General features: G+C 39.5%; 1 protein-coding gene across 5 annotated transcripts in view; it reads left to right on the top strand.

The window, feature by feature from the left end:
- The window catches only part of HDAC8 (histone deacetylase 8), a 235,979-nt gene that overhangs the window by 69,345 nt on the left and 142,235 nt on the right, over positions 1 to 24,399 (top strand). For all 5 annotated transcript variants that reach the window (XM_058536184.1, XM_058536185.1, XM_058536183.1 and 2 more), the window contains exons 8-9: positions 18,154 to 18,326; positions 21,027 to 21,121. In XM_058536184.1, coding sequence (XP_058392167.1) covers positions 18,154 to 18,326; positions 21,027 to 21,121 — 268 coding nt within the window. The remainder of the gene's footprint in view (positions 1 to 18,153; positions 18,327 to 21,026; positions 21,122 to 24,399) is intronic.

Below are 24,399 nucleotides of genomic sequence, written 5' to 3'. Positions count from 1 at the left end.
GCAGGATGACCAAACTACTTGCCTACTGTGAACTGTCACGATGTATGCATAGTTTGAAAAAGAAATTCAGGGGCCGGCCCGGTGGCGTAGCGGTTAAGTGCACGCTCTCCACTGCAGCGGCCCAGGGTGCGGATCCCAGGCACGCACTGACACACCACTTGTCAAGCCATGTTGTAGCAGCGTCCCATATAAAGTGGAGGAAGATGGGCACGGATGTTAGCCCAGGGCTGATCTTCCTCACAAAAAAAAAAAAAAAGAAAGAAAGAAAGAAATTCAGAGTTGGCTTAAACTTCTTAGTTTGTTTCCTACCTACCATTTAACAACCCTAACAGCCAGAAAGCATTCTTTACTAAATGTCCAATTATTAGTATATATCTCATAGGAAAGCTATATATATGGTGCTTATAATGTGTATGGATACAAAATATACCGAAGTTGACAGTTCAACATTTTGAAAAAAAAATTAAATTGAAAAAAGTTGAATTAAGAATATTCAAGTATTCAACTTTGTAAGATAATTAAGTACAGACACTGCATAAATATTTTACTGAAAGGAAAACACGTTGTTAAACAGACTTCTCAATGAATAGGACTTATGAAAGGCTCTATTAAACAGGACTTCTCGTTCAATAGCAGTCTTTATATCCACATATGCAAAACTTCGCTAGTAAAAGCTATCAACCCAACCCAACAAATAATCTTATTCTAGTGAACTAGGGTTCATAATGGTAGTTATTAAAATAAGAATCTACCTGTATTTGGTCCTTGGCTTGTTTACCTTGAGTCCTATGGCTTATATTCTTGGACTCAAAATTGAAAGAAACCTTTTTTCCCCATTGAAGACCACTGACCTAAAGAAAAATTCAGAGATCCCAGAAGTAAAAAAAAAAAAAAACTTAATATTTTTGCCTCCTTTCTTTTATGAGAGAAATATTATACTTTTCTATTTTTAATAATTTTTTATAGCTCTTCAACTACTTTTTTCAAACTCTAATTCTACTGTGCTTGGGCTAACCAGAGTAGCCTACCCAGAAAGAACGTGTTCTCAGGGACAAGAACAAGCTCGTTAAAGGAATAGCTCATTTAAGCCTAAGTTTTTGTTCCTGTGAGGAATTCTTTTGTCCATCTATACTAAGCTCCACTGCTATCCAACAAAGAAGAGAAAAAAAGTATCACTAATGCTTAATATAGTGTCTCTGTAGTATATGTTTATTGTGCGAGAATTTTCCTTAGACCTTGACATGGCCTCTGAAATACTAATAAGTGGTGTTTTAAGCACAGGATCTATTCCTGTGGGTCTGGGGCCAAAATTCGCCTCTCAAAAGCCACTCTGACCTTCCTACAAAGGAATCAAGCACCTTAAGTCACCTTATAGGATTTTTAAAACATCAATTAACAGGAATAAAGGGGGGGAGCTACCACGCAACATAGGGGATTTGCATATCTTTGAGTATAGTGACACTATTTTATTCATTCATTTGGCAAGTACATATTGAGTGTCTGCTCTCTGCTGGGTACTGTACTAGGCACTAGTGGTGGTAAACGAGACACAGGAGGCTCCTGCACCCTGGAGCTTAGCTTCTAGGGAACACTTGCCCGTGCCAGGAATTGCAGTAAACATTTATTTGATCCTTTTCATTTGATCCTTATAGTAGTGTACAATCTACAATACCTACAAAAGTGGGTATTCTTATTCCCATCTTACAAATGAGAAAACTGGAGCTTAGAAAGATTGATTTGCTTAAGATCACACAGGTAGTAAGTGGTGAAGCCAGAATTTGAATCCACATCTGTCTGCCTCTTAACCATCAGCTATATTGTCCCCCAAAGTGTCACATGAAAGTATGAAATTTTTTCATAAGGGAAAATACCATCCCCAAGACTTCTTGGAAAATTTTATCTCAGGGGATTGCAGAAAACCCCTAAAAAAAGAAATCATTTAAGTTTATACAAATGAATCACGTTATCTGTAGTATACACAATCCATTGTGTTTATGTTTATGAAAGTGCAACTTAGAATTTTGCCAAAAAAGAAAAAAAAGAGAATCTCTTAATCCTAAGGATTTAATTTGTAATTTTATGGGTTTAAAACAAGAATAAATATTGCCAGATTTTACTTCTTAGGTTTTAGATTCCTAATTAAAATTTGGAAACATGGAGATTCTGTAAATCTGCTTTTTCTTCCATTTTCAATGGAAAGTGAATAGTGTCACTTGTCATTTTATAGAGGTCTTCTCATGGAATTACATCCTTTTCATGTGGTTTTTTTAAGACTAGTATTGCTAAAAATTTTTAACATTATGCATTTTTGCAACTATAAGCATAATTTATATCATCTCTTGGTCCTGAGATTCTCCATCCGTGCTATAAGCTGTTTATCCAATCCAAATGGAATAAAGTGAGAATGAAGAGACTTCACTAAAAGACATTTAAGTGAAATGTTTTCTCTCACTATTGACTTTTAATGTCTATATTTTTAAAGAAGAGATGTTTTAATGACGATAGGTTTTTCTTTCATTATAAGCCATCTAGAATTTATCTTCCACTTGGGACTCCAGACTCCTTATCATCCAATTTTAGAAGTAAGTAGATAGATCCTCAGTGCAAGAGGACCCAACAATGATAGCTTACTCCTTTGGGCTTGGTGACATGGCAAAAGCAACACATAAACACATATCATACATAAACATTTTAAGCAATACAAATTTTTTGAAATTCTCTTTCATTTGATGAGAAGGGAAGAACTCTAGAAATTTACATTTGAGAACAAATAATTATATAGCCTTACTTCCATCTTCATCCCCATTTTCCTCACAATCTGAGAGCTGGTGACAATTCTTTACGAAATTATTCTCCCACCCTTCTGCTGGGTCACAGCTGCACCACTTTGATCATCACTACCTCACTTTGGCCTGGTGATAAAGATAATGGAAGCTGCTAATTCGTTTTATAAGCCTTGCACTTTGAACTCAGCCATCTATAAGTAAGATACTTGTGTTAAATGCTTTTGTTCTATTTGATAAACTTCTATCCTGCCTCCACGTGGTATGGCAGATGTAAAATTGCCTATTGTTTCTGGAAAATAGATGACTCAGACGCTGATGAAATTCACTGTAAATGTTAGCCACAGGTGGAAATGAGGCCAAAGTGGGCCGTTCATTTATTGTTCCTAGTGTGATGTGTCTTTTAAAATATTAAATTCAAAAGACGTTAAGTGCCTAAGAATATAAGATAATTTGGAGGGAGGATACTGTGTTCAATGATCTGAGTTGTCCTGAGCCCTCTGTCTGTGAGCTCACCCTGCCTGTCCCCAGGTTAGGGTTGCAGTGGAAAACGGGTTTTTTCCTTCACCTGATCCTTTTGGCTTTAAATCTAGGTGGTTAGAGGGACAGTTCTTATGTTCCGTCTCCATTCCCTCTCACCCAATGTCTTTCATGACCAGTTCCTAAACTCCTGCACCAAGTAGCCCTGACACCATGAAAGCCCCCTACCCTCTTCATAGGTGATATTTTTTCATTTAAGTCAAGGAGGACAATCTCCTAGAATTCTGTGGGTTTGTTCTGTCACTCTGATGTGCACGTTCTCTGATCTCTTCTTAGTGCTGAATGATCCCTGCCCCCTGGAGAAAGTGACCTGATTCTTCTACAGCAGTTTAAAAGGTTCCGGTGCTAGAACATGCTCTGAAACTATCCAGAGACAGGAAGACCTTGCTCATAAATGGAAATCTTGAGAATTACACCCTTTAACCTAGGGCTGCTCTGAAAACAATCCTAAACTTGACTACATCTGTGCTTGATAGAATGTTCTAACATCAAAATTCATATTACTTCTCTCAGCTGCTCTCCACCATGTACCCCCTACCACCACCCTAATTCTCCCCCTTCCCATGTTCTTTCATCGCTGCTCTGTCCCTTCAGTCTAGCCTAAAAAAACTACTCTTTAAGCTCTGCTCTCACATGTTACAGCTTCGAATGACTGCCTGACGCTGCCTTTCGCCCAGCAGCTGCCAGCACTGATGAGCTGCCTCGTTGTGTTTTGTTGACGTGGGCTGTATGGAGATCAAGTTAAATCCGGTGTCCCCCACCTGATGGAAAAGCCCGATGCTAAGTTTGGCTGGGCTTTGCTCTCTGTGCACTGTTATCCACTGTGCTATCAGGAAAGAGCCATAGTCGCTGGTACTTAAAGAAGGACCAAAGAAAAGACTCCTCAAAAAGAGCCATATCAAATAACCAGCTAACAAGTTAACAAGTGAAAGGATATGTATGTGTGCCAGGCACTAAAGGCAGTGCCTTTGCCTAGAGACCATGCAAGTGCCACAGAAGAGTAAGCTGGAGGTGAAGGGGTTTGTATGCACCCCCTTCAGGGGGGAGAATCCTGAAGAGGAAGGTGAGGGATGAGGGGGGCACCATCTTCAATATACTAGGGATGAAAGTAGAAAAATTTCTGTCCTATTTAAATATAGGCAAGCCTCACTAACCCAGCTTAATTAGAGGAAAGCCAGTCTGAATCATGGAATATTTTTAAATGCATTTTTATTACTTTCAAGCACTGGACACGCTAGTAATTCAAACTAGACTAACAGCATCATACAACACCTCAGGGAAGGGGCTTTAGGAATCATTTGTAATTAGCATATCAATTATTTGTATGTAAGTGGATGTGCACAAAGTGCCTAAAAAGTTTATTCTCTTAAGTAGGACAAACATTCCCCAGTGCAATCCTGTTTACACTATTAATTTGCTTAGCCAGCCCTTTTTGTGCCAAGATAGATGTATGTAAGAAATGCTTATTTCCTCAGGGAAGAATGAATCGCTTCCCTGTGTTTAGTCCAGTAACTAAGAAGCGGAGCGCCACTTGATTGGTTTGGGATTTCCAGGATATGGAGTTTTGAATTTGCATACAGACTGAAGAGATTTCATATGGAGAAGATCTGGCAGCTGTTGCCAGAGACCCAGTTTCCCCATCTGGATTTCATTGAAGTGATCTGGATTTCATCAAACAACAGGACACTGATCCTAAATGATCCACCAGACACTCTAACATAGGCATGTTTAAAATACATCCTGCCCCAGAAAAAGAACTGTTAAAATATGATGAGTTGGACTTACTCTATGTGCAGTACTTAAAAGTAATAAAATGTATTTCTTTTTAAGTTCCACAAAAACCATGCAATATCAAGTTAATGATGAAAATCAATCCCCAAACTCTTTTTTGCGCACCTCATTGGGTGACGGCATTGCCGAGACTTCCAATCGTCTGGGAAAGGAGATTATATTTTGATGAGCTGCCCAGGTGCTAACTATACGGCAGAATTCCGGCTTTGAATCTTAGGGAGGCCCTCCTAGGTAAAGAAGGGGGAGGGAAGGGCTAGGGGCATGTTTATTGTTAACAAATCATTATTGTCTACCTACGTTCAAAAATAAGAGCAATTGAATTGAAAAAGAAGAGGTATCAGTATATAGGGAGTGTAGAAAATATGATTAGGAAATGAGAAACAGAGATAGAAGCCTATATTTCTACTCGTCTGTATTAAACTGTGCTCTTGGTAAATTGTGAATTCTTCAAGGCTTAGAGAGTAAAAATTAAGTGCAGAGAGCATAAGCACAAAGCAGTAAATATACACACAAATGTTGTAACTACAGTTTGGAATGGCTCCAGCTCTCCCCTTTTCCCCAAGGGCATCACTATCCAAGGTCTGCAAAGGCCAAATAGCTGTTTGGCTTCCAATCTGATTTTTTGCCCAAGAAATCAGAGAAGTCAGTTTCAATTTTAATAATATATTCTCCCAACCTCTATCTAACAGAAAGGCACTTGTGTTTCTGCCCCTTCTTAAAGTGAATTTTGTGTTTGGTGAAAGGTAATAGACTGGCAGCACTGGAAAAGGAATTACTATATTCCCAGAACAGGTATAACCGGGCAGTGACACTATGAAATTTCTCTCTGCCTTTAGGGAGCATTTGAGTACTATTCAGGAAGTCACTGCTCTGGTGTGCTGTGCTGAACTCAACAGTATGCTAGTGGGCTAGAAGAATTAACATAGCACTCGAAGGGCCTGACTTAAGGCCATTCATTTATTCATTCAATATTAGGGGCTGCTTACTATGTGCCTGGTGCTGGAAGAAGACTTTTGCAAATGTTATATCATTTAATCCTCACAATAACCCTGTGAAGGAGAGAATATTCATCTTGTTTTACAGAGAAGGAAACCGAGGTTCATAGAAGTGAAGCAATTTGTCCAAGTTGCTATGCAAGCACTGTATCCAACTTTGACCCCAAGTACAGTGTTCCCGCTGAACTCCATGCTGTTGAGGCTGCAAAATGGATGGATGGGACGTATACCCACATAATGTGACACAGAGCAGAATGCAATCTGTGCTATGTGAATGGTCCTGGTGCTTACAGAGCAGTGAAATGACTTACCCCAGATCAAATAAAGTCATTAGTATAGCTAACTTTAGGATTTGTATTCTTTAAGTCTTCCATTTTTTTTTTTCAGCTTAGCTCTCCAAACCAGCCTGCCTCTCCACCCACCCCACCTCCTGCCCAGAAAATATACACTCTGCTTTCTGGGGCCTTTGGCCTTTCAGAATGAGGAGAGCCAAAGACCACTGGGGTTTAGTGAAAAGAGCACTGGATCCAAATTAGAATTAGAATTAGTGTTCTAATTCTAGCACTGACGATTCATTCTAAGCCACTGGTAAGGCCATTTGATTCTGGATGACTCATTTTCCCCTGTGTGAATGAGAATGTTTTACTTCAAAGTGGTAAAAAGATAAGTAATAATAAACTAAAAATAGTGCACAGCCCTTTTTGTTGCCAAGGTGATATATAATTGAAGAGTAGAGTTACTTACTACACGGAGTGTTAGATAGAGATGCCAATCAGAATCCATGTTTCTATATAATGGACTCAGCAATGAGAAAAAAGGTGCACCTGTAAAATGTTAAGAAACTACATCTTGAAAATTAAAACAGCAAAAGCGATATAAGGATTGTTTGTTTGGGGGGCAGGGTTGGGGTTTTAGGGGTTTGAGGGTTTTTTTTTTTATTTTGTGGCTTTGGGTGTTTTGTGTTTTGTACTAAAGATGTTAATGGCAACAGTATAGCTTGTCTGATACTAAAAGCAGAAAGAGAAACTTATACGAAATTAAATGTCTTCTGGATATGTCCAAGAGGCACCCACGGCCCCAAACAAAATGACACATCATCCTCGCAGAGGGAGCCTCCCCTCCCCAATTCCCTGCATCCCCAAACCATTTGTAATAGATATTCAGAGATCACTGAGGTATTTACCATATGCTGCATCTCCTGGCAGGTTGTGTTTTTGCAGAACGAGTCAGCAGTACCTGAGTTGAGATAGGATTGAGGGAATTTAGAAAAAACATACCTGTGAAAAGTTGAAGAGCTTTCATTTGGGACTGATTAGTGATACTTTGGGTCCTTAACACAATCCTCCTCTGAATCCCATCCAGTGCAATAGGTTTCAAATTTATATCGTTGAAAGGGCTTTGCTGCTGGCAATAACTTTTCTCAGGCGGATGTTGGGAGCTCACAGCATTAGTAACAAGTATTTCTCTCTTCTCTCCCTCTGCATCCTACTCTTCTTGGTTTTTCAACTTTGAATTCCTCGTTTCTTTAATCTCTGTTGAGGGAGTCTCTAGAGGGTGCTGAGAGTGCTTGCTGGAAAACATAAAGATGATAAAGCTGGTCTAGGCTGGTTTGCAAGCTAGAAAGTCAGGAGACTGAACCTGCTGGGAGCTTGCACCGATCAGAGGTCTGGCTAGAGGGACAAATTTGGGTTACCAGAGCCTACCACCAGCATTGATTAAAGGTAACTGTAACACCATCTCTCTGGCATCCTGTTGCCCTGAGGTGAATCTTTTAGGACTTTAAGTATTTAAAACAAACAAAAGAAAACTAGGTTCTACTCCTGGCATTAGTGGTAAAGTGGCACCAGTGAGTGATCTCAAGGGCACACCAGAGAAGCTGTAGTCCACCCTGATGGAATAAAAGAAAAGGGGGGTAACCATACAATTTGGTTCTTGGGCTTTTCCTTTTATCTAAAAGCATCATTAATGTCATCACCCCTGGCTTTTATCCTCCTCAGGCACCAACAGCCTTCCCCAAATCCAGGCCTGTAGAAACAGATACCACTGCCTCTCTTCCTTATTTGCATAGCCTTGTCTGAGAACCAGACTGCTGGATACTAAGGGGTCAGGTTTCTCATCAAGAAAACTGCATTTCAAATGACTATCTTGTGTGTTTATAGGGAAGTTACTAATGTAGTGTAATGAGATGCCTGTCCCCCTCCTCCTTTCTGGGTAAGAGATTTTATACTTTTCCAAAACCTAAAATTAATGATTTGCAGTGTAGCAAACAGTACTGTTACAGTGGTTAGGGAAACTTTCCTAAAAGCAATCTGGAGTGATAGTTGATTCATTTATTCATTTAATGACTATTTATTGAACGCCTACTATGTATAAAGTATTGATTCTACCCTCAAGGAAGTTAGTGGAAATTTAAAAATAATAGATACATAAAGAGGTATACATATATATTCATATTCACACACATTTGAATAAAATAAAATGTAGAAAAATATAAGAACCATAAAAGATAAAATGCTATGGGCACTCAGAGAAAATACTTCAGAAAAAGGCTTAATTGAGGAGGTAACATTTGATCTGGATTCTATAAGGTAGCTAATTACTGTATCTTTACAAAGCGTGTGAATGTGTATGTGTTTATGAAATCTGGGTCAAGTTTAAATACACAGAGATTATAGGGAAGGATGTTCTACACGGAGGGTACAGCAAGATCAAAGTCAGGAGAGGCTGAACTATGTACAAAGAACAGCAGTGGTTTAATTTGGCTGGATTGTAAAGTACATGAGAGGGACAAGTTGCAAAGAAGATTGGAAAAGTGGGTGGGAATCACATTATGCAGGAGCTGGAATTCTTAGCTATGAAAACTTGTACCACATTCTGTAGGCATTTGGGGAGCCGCTGAAGGTTTTAGAATGAGGGAATAACATGATCAGAGCTTGCTCGGGAAGATTAACACTCAAAAAATAATAATGTTGTGGCTGCTACTGCTGTTATACAAAATAATGTGTACAAAGTGGCTGGCACAAGCGCCTGATGCGTAATAGCTCAGTAAGTCATGGAAGCAGTTATATTGTAGTAGTTTAGAGCATGGACTCTGGTGCCAGGCTACCTGGGTTCAAAAACCAGCTCTGCCATTTAATAGCTGTGTGATCTTGTACAGATTTCTTAACCTCTCTGTGCTGCTGTTTCTCCATCTATAAAATAGGATTAATAATAATGCCTATCTTATAAATTGTTTTGAGTCAAATGAACTAATACATATAAAGTACATAGAACAGTGCCCTGTTTTGAATAAAGTGCTCAATAAATGTTGAGCTAGCCTTTAAAGGATATGACGTAGACATGTAGAAAGGTGACTTTCAGGCATAAGGAAGTGCATGACAAAAAGCATACTTGTAAGAAAGTGCAAGGTGAGTGAGGTGAACCAAGGACAGTTCAGTTTGCCTACAGAATAATATGGGTTAAGGGGTTATTGGAAAATAAGGTAAAAAGGTAGGCTAGAGTCAGACCATGAAGGACTTTGAATCATAGGCTAAGAATTTTAAGCATTATCTAAAGATAATGGAAGGACATTGAAAGTTTTTGAGTAAGGAAGTGACTTGATCAAAACCACCTCCAAGGAAAATTAATCTGATGGTAGTGTGTGTGTGATGGATTGGAGAGGTAAGAAACTTGAGGCAGGGAAATTAATTAGGAAGTTATTGGTATAATCCACAAAAGAGGTCATAAGGGCCAGGTTAGAGTATTAGATTAGAGTACTAGATTAGAGTGGGAGTGGAGAGGAGGAAATGGGAGAGAGATTGGTGCAAGACAGGTAACTGAGGAGGAGCAGGGAAAGGGAGGAATCACAGAGAACCTCAGTTTTGAACATGGGTGACTGAAAGGATGGGGTAACCTTAGTAGAGACAGGGAATAGAGGAGGAGGTAAGATGACAGGTTCAGCATGGTCAAAATGGAGCTGTAAATCACAGCTGACTTTTATTTTTTTTTTTAAAGATTTTATTTATTTATTTTTCCCCCCAAAGCCCCAGTAGATAGTTGCATGTCATAGCTGCACATCCTTCTAGTTGCTGTATGTGGGACGCGGCCTCAGCATGGCCGGAGAAGTGGTGCGTCGGTGCGCGCCCGGGATCCGAACCCCGGCCGCCAGCAGCGGAGCACACGCACTTAACCGCTAAGCCACGGGGCCGGCCCCACAACTGACTTTTAGAAATTGACAAGCTGATCCTAAAATTTATGTGGAAATTCAACCCAGGATAGCCAAAACAATCTTGAAAAGGAAGAACAAGGTTGGAAGGCACACTTCCCAACTTCAAAACTTACTACAAAACTACTGTAATCAAGACAGTGTGGTGCTGTGGATAGACATATAGAGCAATGGAATAGAGTTCAGAGTCCAGAAATATGTATAGTCAATTGATTTTACATAAAGGGTGCCAAGACAATTAAACAGAGAAAGAATAGTCTTTTCAACAAATGGTGCTGGCACAACTGGATATCAACATGCAAAACAATGAATTTGGACCCTTACCTCACACCATATACAAAAATTAAGTCTGAATAGTCTAAATGTAAGAACTAAAACTATAAAACTCTTAGAAGAAAACAGATACAAATGTTCATGACCTTGAATTAGGTAATCCTCTCTTAGATATGATGCCAAAAGCACAAGCAACAAAAGAAAAAAATAGATAAATTGGATTTCATCAAAATTAAAAACTTTTGTGCTTCAAAGGACACTTTCAAGAAAGTGAAAGATAATCCATAGAATGGGAGAAGATTTTTGCAAATCATGTATCTGATAAGGGACTTGTATTTAATATTGAGTTGTAAACACTTACAACTCAATATTAAAAAGACAAGTGACTCAATTTAAAAATGGGCAAAGGACTTGCATAGACATTGCTCTAAAGAAGATATACAGGGGCTGGCCCGGTGGCGCGAGCGGTTAAGTGCGCACACTCTGCTGTGGCGGCCCGGGGTTCGCCGGTTCGGATCCCGGGCACGCACTGACGCACTGCTTGGCAAGCCATGCTGTGGCGGCATCCCATATAAAGTGGAGGAAGATGGGTACGGATGTTAGCCCAGGGCCAGTCTTCCTCAGCAAAAAAAGAGTAGGATTGGCAGATGTTAGCACAGGGCTGATCTCCTCACAAAAAAAAAAAAAGAAGATATACAAATGGCCAAAAAGCACATGAAAAGATATTCAACATCATTAGTCATCAGTGAAATGCAAATCAAAACCACAATGAGATACCACTTTACACCTACTTGGATGGCTATAATTTTAAAAGAAAACAAAATAACAAGTGTTGGTGAAGATGTGGAAGAATTGGAACCCTCATACATTATACGTTGCTGGTGGGATTGTAAAATGATACAGCCACTGTGGAAAACAGTCTGGCAGTTCCTCAAAAGGTTAGACGTAAGGTTAAATGTAGAGTTACTGTATGACCCAGCAATTCTAATTGTAGGCATATACCCAAGAGAAATGAAAACGTGTCCACATAAAAGCTTGTACATGAAGGTTCATAGCAGCATTTTTCATATTAGCCAAAAAGTAGAAATAACTCAAATGTCTATCAGCTGATAAATGGATAAAGAAAATGTGGTATATACAAACAATGGAATATCATTTAGCCATAGAAAGGAATGAAGTACTGATACCTGCTACAACGTGGATGAACCTTGAAAACATTACGTTAAATGAAAGAAACCAGTCACAAAAGACCACATATTATATAATTCCATTTATAAGAAAGGTCAGCTTAAACAAATCCATAGAAATAGAAAGTAGATTAGTGACTGCCAGGGACTGGAGGTTGAAGAGTGGTGGGAATGGGTAGTAACTGCTAATGGGTACAGGGTTTCTTTTTGGAATGATGAAAATGTTCTAAAATTCATTGTGGTGATGGTTGCACAACTCTGTGAATATACTAAAAGCTGTTGAATTATACACTTTAAATGGGGGAATTATATGGTATGTGAATATCAATAAAGTTGTTTAAAAAAAAGATTAAAAATATTTTTTTCATGGAGCTGTAGCCATTGATGACCAACTGCAGATTTTTGAGTAGTATCAACTGTCAGTTGCTTCTGAGAAGCTGAAAAAGAATACAGAGAAAAGGCTTTTGGATATCATGACCCAGAGGTCTCTTTCTCTTCAAGAGAGCAGTTTCAGGAGAGTAGTAAGATCAGAAACTGGATTGCAAAAGTATGTATAGGTGGCCAGTAAGTGAATAAATTTGGCAGTGTTGAGGAGAGGAGGAAGAAATGGTCAGCTTGTAATCTAAAGGAATGAAATCAGTAGGAAGGCAGAGACTAAAGATGTAAGAAAGAGCTCATTGGTAATACATGGCCCTTAGAGCAACGGCAAAGAGGATCCAGTGCCCAGATGGCAAAATTAGCCTCAAGGAAGAGGAGGAATATGAGAGAAGACATTTTCAAGTAAAGAAAAGACGTAGAGGAAGGCATTTATTACACATAGCTTCAACCAGCTCAGTCAAGTATGAGGCAAAATAAGTTTGATCTAGAAAGATACACATCCAACCTTTTCTGCCTCATACTTGACTGAGCTGGTTGAAGCTATGTATAATAAATCAGTAGTTACCTCGAGAGAGATTTTTCACTTTTATTTGATAGACTTTTATATTTAATTTTTCTACTATCAAGAATGTACTTTCATTATATTTGTATTTTTTAAAAATTAGACTAGATGCTGCAAGAAATGTAATTGTTTACCAATTGGAGGTGAAGTGAAGGATTGCCAAGCTGCGCAGAGGGAATGGCACATGCTAATCACTAAATAAATGTTTATGGAATTTGTTGAGTTGGAGTTATAAGCATAAACTGAAGAGGAAGCAATTGGTTTGACTTCTCAGCTTTCTCCAGCAGAACAGGACAGAAAATTGTGACAGTGTGGTTTATCCAAGGGCTTTAAGGATTGACAAGGCAAAAATGACAATGGTATGAGGGAATTAAGTATGCTAGTAAGAGTTTTTGAAATGACTAACCATATTCTCCAAAATGAGTGGTGAAGCAAATGAGGTCAAAAGATAGGCCAGCAGACTTTGAAAATAAGAGAAAGACTAGGAAACAAGAGTTATAATGAGAATGAAGAGCAAGTTCAATGGAGGAAACATGGAAGGATATAAAATTGTACACAGAAAAAGTAGTTCACAATTCAGGGTCTTAGAAGTGTAGCAATTCCAAGTGCTTCCTTATCAGGCCCCAAAGCTTGGCTATGCCTAAGGGTAACTAAAGTGGAGTGCAGATGGTCATCACTATTGTTCAAAAGATGAAGAAACTGTGATGTCAGAGAATTAGAAGGGTCACAGGGGAAAGGAGCAGGTCTCTCATTCAATACAGTAAGCCCATTGCCCAACCTAGTGCCTGGTATATAGTAGGCATTCAGCTAATATTTGCTGAATGAATGAATGAATAATATAGCACATCATATTTATTTGTTTTTGTCTTCTTCCCCTACTGGATCATAAGCTCCTTGAGGCTTACCTCATTTCTATATCTCTAGTGCCTGGCGTAGGGAATAGTGGGTGCTTGACTCAAGACTTGAGTGAGTGAATGAATATTGACCTGCAGAGAATAATAACAAGGAAAGGGAGAGACAGAAAAATTGTGAACCAGGGGTTAAAATCCTCAAGGGCAGTGAAAGAGTACATTGTAGGTCTATAGATAAGAACTTTGATAGTATTTGAGTAGTATAAGCAAATGACATTGACCTCAAAAGAGGAGAGATTGATGAGAGGGAATAATACTGGATTTAGAAGTAGTAACAGGAAAAGGAATTTTCCAATTTCTCTTTCCCCCTCCTGTGAATTCTGGAGGGATGGGCACAGTGTCTTTTCTCCTTTGACGCCCCCCCTCCCCCGCAACCCAATCTATCACTTAACTCTCTTTTTTTTCCAAATTTACCTTATCTTGCTTCCTATTGCTCTTGTGCCTAGAGTGCATCAATACCATTTTTGCCGACTCCTCTGCCTTCAGACTTTCTTTGGCCCTATATGCAACAGCAAAAATCAAAGTTCCTAAGCGTTATTTTTCATCAACATCAGTACTTTTCTCTTATTTCTCCCGTGGCTCCCATTCGACCATCAAACCAAATGAAAACTTCCAGTCTTGAATTAAACATGTCCACAGTGTAGCCGTCTGTAAGCTGTCCTCACTTCCAGTTGCTTTAATGTTTACACTGTGTACAAAATACCCTACCTGTTGCAAAGCTTCCAATTACCCTTTTCCCTATCCATTCAGAGTGCTCTTCATCAGAACTCCCTGAGGACTCGTTTTCCCTTCCTGACTATCATTAAAAGAACTATTCCAGAAATACTTACCTTCCTTTATCCTTTCCTCTCTCCTAGTACCAAACTCTCATGAATGTTATAAGTATATGCTTTCTTGTGTGTCACTATGTGTTGCCCTATCAATTCTACCACAGAAATATCTCCCAAATCCACTTCTTCCTCCCTAACCTTGCTGCCACTGGCCCAGATGGTTGCAAAAGCCTCCTGATAACCCTCAGTATATCCTACACTATAGTCAGAAGATCTTTTCAAAATGTAAATCTAAGTGTGCCCCCAACACATACACACACATGTACATACCCACAATGTTTGAGACGTTTCATACCCTTAAGTCCAAACTCATTAGCCTGCCTGGCATTTCTGGCCCTTTGTGCCCTAATCCCTGTTTACTTCACTAGCCTCACTCCCACCACTCCCTGTTTTAAGCCTTCATGTTCTTGTGTGTGCAGTTCCTTCTCTGAACCTAGTCCCCTACCAATAACCCCCACAACCATCCCTGCTTCCAACTCCCCTACCTTCACCCTACGTGCTTGTAAACTTTTCCTAATCTTTTTTTTCTTTCACTTTTTAAAAATTTCAAGATAATCATAGATTCACAGGAGGTTGCAAAGAAATGTACAGGGAAATCCTGTGCACCCTTCCTCCAGCCTCCTCCAATGTTGAGATCTTACACAATTATAGTACAACATCGAAATCAAGAGGCTGACATTGGTACAATCCATACAGCTTATTCAGTTTTCACCAGTTATACATGCATTCGTGTGTGTGTGTGTAGCTCTATGGGATTTTATCACATGTGTAGCTTTCTGTAACCACAACCACCGCCACAATCGAGATACAGAACTGTACCATCACCACAAGGCTCTCTCGTGCTACCCTTTTAGAGCCACAGCCCTCCCTAACTCCTGGTGACCACTAATCTGTTCTCTATCCCTCTAATTGTTGTTTCACAGATGGTATACAGGTGAAATTATGCAGTAGAGATTTGGGGATTGGCCTTATTCACCCAGCATAATTCGCTTGAGATCCATCCAAGTTTTTTGCATGTATTAATAGTTTATTTTTATTGATGAGCAATATGCCAATTGTATGGATGTACCACAGTTTGTTTACCCTTTCACTTGTTGAAGTACATCTGAGTTGTTTCCAGTTTGCGTTGTTACAAGTAAAGCTGCTATGAACATTCATGTACAAGTTCCTATATGAAAATAAGTCTTAATTTCTCCGGAATAAATGCTCAAGAGTGCAATTGCTAGATCACATGGTAAGTCTATTTTTAGTTTTGACAGGAACTACCAAACTGTTTTTCAGAGTGACTATACCATTTTACATTCCCACCCACAAGGTATGTGTGATCTAGTTTCTCCACATCCTTACTAGCCATTAATATTATCACTATTTTTCATTTTAGCCATTTTGATAGGTAGCTCATTGTACTTCTCATCTTTTAAGACCTGAGTCAGGGTTACTCCTTCCTCTGCGCCGTCTCTGATACTTCATTTATCATTGTATTTTTATTACTTATTGACATAGTCTGAGTCTTCCCCTCTGTTCTGAGCTACATGAAGATAAGAGCTGTGCCATATTCATCTTTGTTCCTGCAGCATCTGGTACAGTTACATGCTGGACACACAGAGGGCACTCAGTAAATGTGTGCAAAGTGAAGGAAAGAATGAATGAAGAAACGTTAGTCTTGCTTGTCACCTCTTCCTCCCCATTAACCTTTTTTTGTGTGTGTGTGAGGAAGATTAGCCCTGAGCTAACATCTGTTGCCAATCCTCCTCTTTTTGCTGAGGAAGATTGGCCCTGGGCTAACATCCATGCCCACCTTTCTCTACTTTATATGTGAGGCACCTGCCAGGGCATGGCTTGAGAAGCGGTGCATAAGTCCGCGCCTGGGATCTGAACCTGCGAACCCTGGGCTGCCAATGTGGAGTGCGCAAACTTAACCACTACACCACCGGCCAGCCCCCCATTAAGCTTTTTAGAACAGAAATCATGCCTTCCTCTGTGTCTCCTGGCAGCACCTAGTAGGGTGCTCTGTACGTGTAGATGCTCAATAAATGTTGGCTAACTATTCAGGTGGCTTATCTTCCTCCTGCACCCAGGAGATAAGCACATGAAAGAGAGAACAGGCCCAAGTATTCCTGTATTAAAGATCATATGTCATAAGTTTTATAATATTCTTTTTTTGTGTGTGTGAGGAAGATCAGCCCTGAGCTAACATCCATGCCAATCCTCCTCTTTTTGCTGAGGAAGACCGACCCTGAGCTAACATCTAATGCCAACCCTCCTCCTTTATTTTTTTCCCTTTTTCTCCCCAAAGCCCCAGCAGATATCTGTATGTCATAGTTGCACATCCTGCCAGTTGCTGTATGTGGGACGTCGCCCCAGCATGGCCCGACAAGCAGTGGGTTGGTGCGCGCCCGGGATCCAAACCCGGGCCGCCGGAAGTGGAGCACGCGCACCCAACCGCTAAGCCACGGGGCTGGCCCCATAATATTCTTATAATCTCTACAATCACTCAGTATTTGTCTGTGTAGATGAGAAATCAAAACAAAACAGTCTTTTGAGTCAAAGAATGCCTCTGCAACTGAGTACTTTTCAATAGTTTCAATACCCTGGTTACATATGAATTTGGGAGGACCGCGTTTATATTGCTGAATTCTATTTGCAGTTTCAGAAGGATCTGGAATTTTTCTGTTTTTTCTGCACTGGTATAATTTGACATGTTGATTATGAAGGAGTCATTAACCCTAACATTTTTGATCACTTTTTGACTCTGCATTTTCTCGATTCTGAAGTATGTTAATTTGCACTTGTTTATATGTCTCTGTAAGAGATACTCAGGCCCTTGAGGACTGGTATATGTTTTGTCTGGGAACTAGATTGTAAGCCCCTTGAGAGTAAGGACCTTATAACTCCTAGGAATGCATTCTGGACATTGTCAGTGTTCAATTAATGATAATACTGGAAGCCTGACTAAGGTCGTCTGTCACATTGACAACTTCCTTTTCATCTATAAGGCTTCTAACTGTCGAAAATGCTGTTAGATTGATTTGATAGCATTGAATGAGTCTACCTGAAATCATGCTCATTATAACCTAGTATAATTTGGCTTTCAGATTTATAGCTTTGAATCAGTTGTTACGATTCCCTTCCCTATAACGCTCTGTACAAATTGCGGAGGGCTGCATTTCATAACCCAGAAGTCCTTTAGCGTAATAAAAAGTAAGCTGATAACATCTATGCTTTCAAAGCATATAATTCTCTTCACCAGCCCCCACTAATAACTAAGTGATAAACTCCAAGTATGTTGACAATCTTAAGTTATCAGAAATAATCCTTAATAGCTATTCAATGTATATGTCTTGTTTTCCCAGATTGTGAAATGGAGTAAATGTGTACACATGTCCTATGGCTGTTGAAGTTAACTTAATATGAATATTTAAAGGAAGTCTGAGTTCTAAAACAGAAGGGCAAATTCAGTCCTTGGGGAGGGTGGGGGTGGGAGGAATTTTTTTGTAAGTCAGGTTTATCGAGGTATAATTTATATTCAGTCTGATTCACCCTTTTTAGATGGAAAGTTTGATGAGTTTGACAAGTTGGGTTTTTTTCCTTCACTATTTGCTGATTCAACTATACCTCCAACTGGCCCCACCACTACCACCCCTAGACCAAACCGACCTATCTTTTTCTGACATTTTGTATCCTTTCTCTTTTCTACAGTGTACTAAAGGAGGTATACATAGCCTTTAATCCCAAAGCAGTCGTCTTACAGCTGGGAGCTGATACAATAGCTGGGGATCCCATGTGTTCCTTTAACATGACTCCAGTGGGAATTGGCAAGTGTCTTAAGTACATCCTTCAGTGGCAGTTGGCAACACTCATTTTGGGAGGAGGTGAGTACAAAGAAAGGTCACCAGGAGAATTTGTTGACCTTCCTCCGCATTTTGTCCATTGACAGTGAGGAAAACTTGGCTTTCTTAGATTGGGTAATACCAACCTGCCTGTGGTCCAGAAGCCTGAGTCAGTGAACTCTGCCACCTTTACAGTTCAGCGTAAGGAAGTACTCTGACACACTTCTCATCAGCTTGGAATGTGCATTGACTCCTTGGCACTCTGAAGTCTGAGTTTTAATTCCTGAAGCAAAGGTCCTTAGGTTAAAGGTGACAACAGGTCTTATTAAGAATAGAAGAATGTTAATCTCAGTGGACTTTGATCCATCTTCTCTCAGTATAGTCTTTGATTCTCAGTTCTAATAATCATCTTTTGGAAACATACTACTAAAATTCTAACACATGAATTAATTAAATATCTAAGCTGAATTCAAAAACAAGTTCTTCCCCCTTAAAACGCATAGATTTGTTACAATAAAGCAAAAATGAGAGATCTGAAGAGTCTCTTGGGCATTCTTGCCGTCAGTATGTACTGATGTTTTGCAGTACTTAACCAGCAGAAAGCTGGGTCTGTTTAATAGAAGCATTTACACATTTGTGAAAGGGACCTTTCACAATCTCAACTACCTTGAAGATGCCTTGCCTAGAATCTTCTGTCTATCTATCTGGCACAATCTTTATTTCATTGGATGAATGAATTGGTGTGTTAAAATAACATGGTCAAGCAGATTGAGCTTAAAATGTATGCATTATGGAGCAGCTAATAGTTTGTTGCTTTTGTCAACCTGTTGTAAAAACCGAAATAGAGGAGATCATGGGAAGGCCTTATAAAAATGAGTAAGCATTCAACACAAATACACAAGCCTGGTCCTTTGGCAGCCTCCAACCCTAGAGGGATCAAAATTAAAAGTGCTTACAAGAGACAACCTTTTATGAAAAGCTGACAAGAAACGTATTAACTTCAACTCAGGGAAGAGATAAAATTGATAAGTACTGTGTGACGTATTACTTTCCTTGATGGCACTAAGGATGGTGATGATGATACAGGTACAGCTAGGGGAAAGAAAAAAAGCCCTTTCCACAACATACATCTGTGTGCATTCAACTTTTGTTTGAGGCTGCAGCCTTTACTTAGCATTTTCAAAGCCTCTTTGCTTTCTCAGCCCCAAGTTTTGGCTTTTGAATATATAACTCTTCTTGTGCAATATGTGTATTCCTGAAAATGCCTGTGCATAAATGGAATTTTTGCAAATCAAATTGTATTGTATGTGCACCAGAGAGAGCTTACTATTTAAAACCTATAGTGACTCTTTTTTGAAATCAAATAATCATGCCCAATAAGTCCGTCTTCCAAATTCAGATTTTCCATGTCAGGAATGTTTAAAGTAATACCTGTACTGGGGCCGGCCCCGTGGCTTAGCGGTTAAGTGCGCACGCTCCGCTGCTGGCAGCCCAGGTTCAGATCCCGGGCGCGCACCCAGGCACCGCTTCTCCAGCCATGCTGAGGCTGCGTCCCACATACAGCAACTAGAAGGATGTGCAAATATGACATACAACTATCTACTGGGGCTTTGGGGGAAAAATAAATAAATAAAATTATTTTAAAAAATAATAACAAAGTAATACCTGTACAATTTCACTTAAATTCTCAACCCCCAATAACATATAGACAGTTAATGGAGATGGGGCCACACCCCAAGCTGCAGTGGACCCCATTGAGGTCTAAAAGCCACATTCCAGAAGCACCAGCATCCCTGATCTTTCAAGGAGTAGAAAGGCATAAGAAAAGAGTCACCATATATCCAAATTTATATGTTATCCCAGTGTAATTATTAGTAGTGTCCCCTTTTCTTAAAAGTATACCATTTTGGACAATAAATTATATGATCACTCTACCTAAAATAGATCAGATTCTATTTCCCTCAGGCTGCACTGAGGTTAGGAAATCATTCCATTTTATCCTTACACTCTTGGAATTTAGCTAAAGGCCAATGTTCTAATGCTTGCGTGGCAGAACACATCTATTCAGCACAAAAATATGCTGATTACTTGCCAGTATAATATGGCTGCTGGGTGACTGTGACAGGACCTGACGAGATGGGTCAGAGTGTCAATCAACAGCCCCTTCCTCTTCTCATTCTCTTTGATCTCTGCCACTAGGCCTGTGTTCTGTGAAGAAAGGGAATGCTGATATTAAAAGAAGGAAGTCTGTTTCTGTCAGCATTTTCCTTTACTCTTTCCTGGATGTTTCTAGGGTTGTATCTGCCAATAGTTTTAACATACAAATCACATTCAGGAGTCATTTTATAGAATTGTTGCAAAATTCATCACAGAAACCTTCACGTTGGGTAGGTCACCTCAAGAGATCTGGGTTCCAGGGATCTCAGTCTTGCTGATGACTCTTGATGGACTTGAGGAGCTTGGAGTCCTCAGGTGCATATTTGTTCAGAGATAAGGGCCTATTTAATCTTTGTAGGCCTTGGACTTCCCGGTTCTACACTGTTCATGCTCTGACTGGTCCATTAACATCTGCCTGCCAGGTTCAAAAATATCATAAAGGGATGTTTGGGTGAAATTCTGCAAGTTGGAGTTGTGTTTTTAGCCCTTTTATTAAAACATTTTTCTCTCCTTCCTTACCCCCCTTCCCTCTCCTGCTGTTTTGTGACTGTTCTTTCCTAACTTCACAATTCTTGATGGAGACAGGAGGCTATAACCTTGCCAACACGGCTCGATGCTGGACATACTTGACCGGGGTCATCCTAGGGAAAACACTATCCTCTGAGATCCCAGATCATGAGGTAAGTAAGGCTGTGACAAGTCCTCTCTTCTTTAAGGGGAAGAGCTGAGTCATTCCACCTAATCAAAATCACGTCCTCACCACTCAATACCGTTTTGTTGAGAGGCACTCCAATAACAATAACACACTGTCTTGGCAGAATAGTGGACTCTTGTTCCAAAATATCCAGGACCTTCTGCCTTTCTTTTACAAGAGATCTCAAAGGCCAACCAACTTTAATTTCTCAATTAATTACAGAGACTGTGGGAAGGGGTCACCTGTTCACACAAAGAACTCTTTGGATTATATACATATTTTCATCCCCTAGCCTCAAAAAAGAAGGGGCAATTTTTAAAATATATAAGCTGGGTTCTCATCTATCTTTAAAAAGTCACATAGGCAGTATGTCACACCTGTATTCTTTGGTGGTAGTCCTGGTCTCTCAATTTTCTTTGACTAATGTAAAGTTTAAGAAACACATAATCACCACAAAGACAGGTCTGGTGTTTTTCCAGCGATTAGTGGCACACAGAGGCTGGGGCGGGACGATCCAAAATGTGAAACGTGTTGTTTGAACACTTGCCATTTTCTTTAGTCATATGAGATAGGCTTCACGTTTTTCAAAGCAAAGATATCTGTTCTAGTTTTCCCAAAACAGGTTAATAGAAAGCTGTCTGAGACCTGTGAGTGTGCTGATAATCCCTTATCCGAAGGTGTATCCCTTCTCTCCCCAACCGCCCCCCCAACACCCGGCAGGAAGCATGTTATCACAGATCAGGATGTGTAGCTGGGGGCCTTAGACTGTGTAACGTAATAATGAACCAGTACCTGCAGCCCCACCTTCTCAAGCCATTTCCCAAGGAGTAGAAATGGTACTTTGGTTATAACATTTTGATTTCTGCCAGAGGCAGAAGCTGTACACTGGGGAGCATTATGCTTTTTAAAGTTACTATTATTTTTTAAAAATTAGAAACAAACTAATTTCCTTCCAACCATAGATGAGTTACAATATGTATCTCAGAAAAACCACTCAATGTGTCTAGAATACAAATAAAAGGCACACTGTAATTTGAGACAATTTGCTGGTGTCAGGGTTAATAGAAGTCTCTTTTCTTGACTTGACTTACCTTTGTTCAGTATTTGGAAGCTTTATGAAATATAAAGGTAAGCGAACAAATTACATTTGTGAACAAATGTAATTGCTGTTATTGCTGTGGGAATATCTCAGATTGCATTGTAATTTAAAGCACTGAGACTTTAAAAACTGATCAAGTTATGTCAAAAAGTAGTTTTAAGCTGTAGAAGCCTGAATTGAGAATGAGTGTTTTGTTCCCATGAAACAATGCAAATCCATAGATCTATCTATCTTAAAGGGTTGATTTAATTAAATTAATTATTAAAATTTTAATAAAGATGAATACTGCCTCTGGTACCTGGAGAAGCTGTGTGCCTGAATGCATGGGGGCTTGTATAGCTAGACATGTCCTATCTTTATACTGATATAGTCTGTGAGATTAAATGAGATATAATGTATGTCAAGTGCCTAACACATAGTTCTTGGCACATAAAAGGAACTTTTGAAATGCAGGTTTTCTCCTTCCCCTTCGCATGCTCCTAACAACTTCTTATACCCAGACATTTATGACTTTGTCATTCATAAATTTGTCCAAACCCTTTTTGAATCCCTTCTATCATATCCTTCTGGTATAAGAGATGTGAGTCGTCCAAAAGGATCAAAGAAGAAAATTGAAATGACAGTCTTCCAGGTACAATAAGATAACATTTTAATGAAAATTGCCAAAAATAGACTACACAGTGTGAAGGCATATGTAAGTTTTGTGCCACAATACGCAGTTGCACACAAATATCCTTGTGGTCCTCTGTAATCAGATCAACAAATGGTAAATGAAAAAATATTTACAGAGCACCCATTGTGTGCCAGGCACTATGCTAGGTATCTTGGAAGATGCAAAGACACTAAGACCTTATCCCCTACCTCAAGCAGCCTGGGAGGGAGGGTGGTATAAGTGCTGGGGAGATATGTAGATATATAAATAATTATATTACAGAGCAGAGTAAGAAGCACAAGACAGTAGGAACAATGGCTATGGAGATGTGCATCAAATATAAAGGGATACAAAGGAGTATACAAAATACCCTGCCCCCCAGAAGCTGAAAATATAATTGAGAAATCTAGTCGATGAAAAGGTCAAGGCAGTGCGTCAATCAGCCGAAGTCTGGCTGATCCCCTCATTGTCTTCACTCTCAGACTTGGGCTTTTGTTCTTCTGTCTCCTAGGATAATAGTCCTCCTCCTCCAAGTACCCTTTCCCCACCTCTCTACTATTTTCCTATGTCGAGCTTCAAGCCCTATGCCTTTAAAAATCCCTTACCTAAATATACCAAGGCCCTTTGAGCTCTTCTTTCACATTCATTTGTTCCTTCATTTATTTAGCAAATATTCACTGGGCCCCTACTACTTGCCAGGCCCTATTCAGACCTGGATTCAGAGATACAAAGACTAACAAGATAAACCCAGTGCCCTCAAAAATATCATCATCTAATAAAGGTGACAGAACAATGTGCTCAAATCCAGGATACGTGAGGAGCATAGCGGAAATGTTTCACTAAGACTTTGAAGTGAATCTTGGAGGTTGATTGGGAGTTTGCCAGATGAAGAAGAGGGAGAGCCATTCTAGGCAGAGGGAACAGAGAATGGAAAGGACATGATGCCTCATGGAACCAGTGAGAAGTTTGATACAGTAGTAGAATGTAGAGTTCATGAGAGAGAGTGGGAAGGATTAAGGCTTGAATGGAAATTGGAGCAAGATTATGAAGAGCTTTGAATGCTGAACTCAAGAGTTTATACTTTTTTTCTGTGAGAACCAATGAGTTTTGGTTTTTAGAAAGCTCACTTGGTAGACTATGGAAGATAGATTGCAAAAGGGAGAGATTTTAGAAAGGCAAACCTGTTAAGAGATTTGAGTACACTCCTATAACACTTATAATCTGTACCATTCATTTGGTCATCTGGGTTTTTGTTGTCTGCATTCCCCCTCAGTGCTTAGCAGAGTGTGACCTACCCACCTAACTGGTGTTCATTCATTGAATGAATAACTGAATAAATGAGTGTTTAAATAATTTATCTCAACATTCACATTGGGAAACTTCTATTTTTTAAATTATTTTATTGAGGTCGTGTTGGTTTTATTTCAGCTTCTGTATAGACTGGTGTTCACCACCAATAGTCTATTTTATTTTTTTTGTTCTTTTGTGTTTTCCTGAGGAAGATTCACCCTAA

The sequence above is a fragment of the Diceros bicornis genome, chromosome X, assembly GCF_020826845.1.
Source record: "Diceros bicornis minor isolate mBicDic1 chromosome X, mDicBic1.mat.cur, whole genome shotgun sequence".
Lineage (NCBI taxonomy): Eukaryota > Metazoa > Chordata > Mammalia > Perissodactyla > Rhinocerotidae > Diceros > Diceros bicornis.
This window is presented reverse-complemented; position numbering and strand designations above follow the sequence as displayed.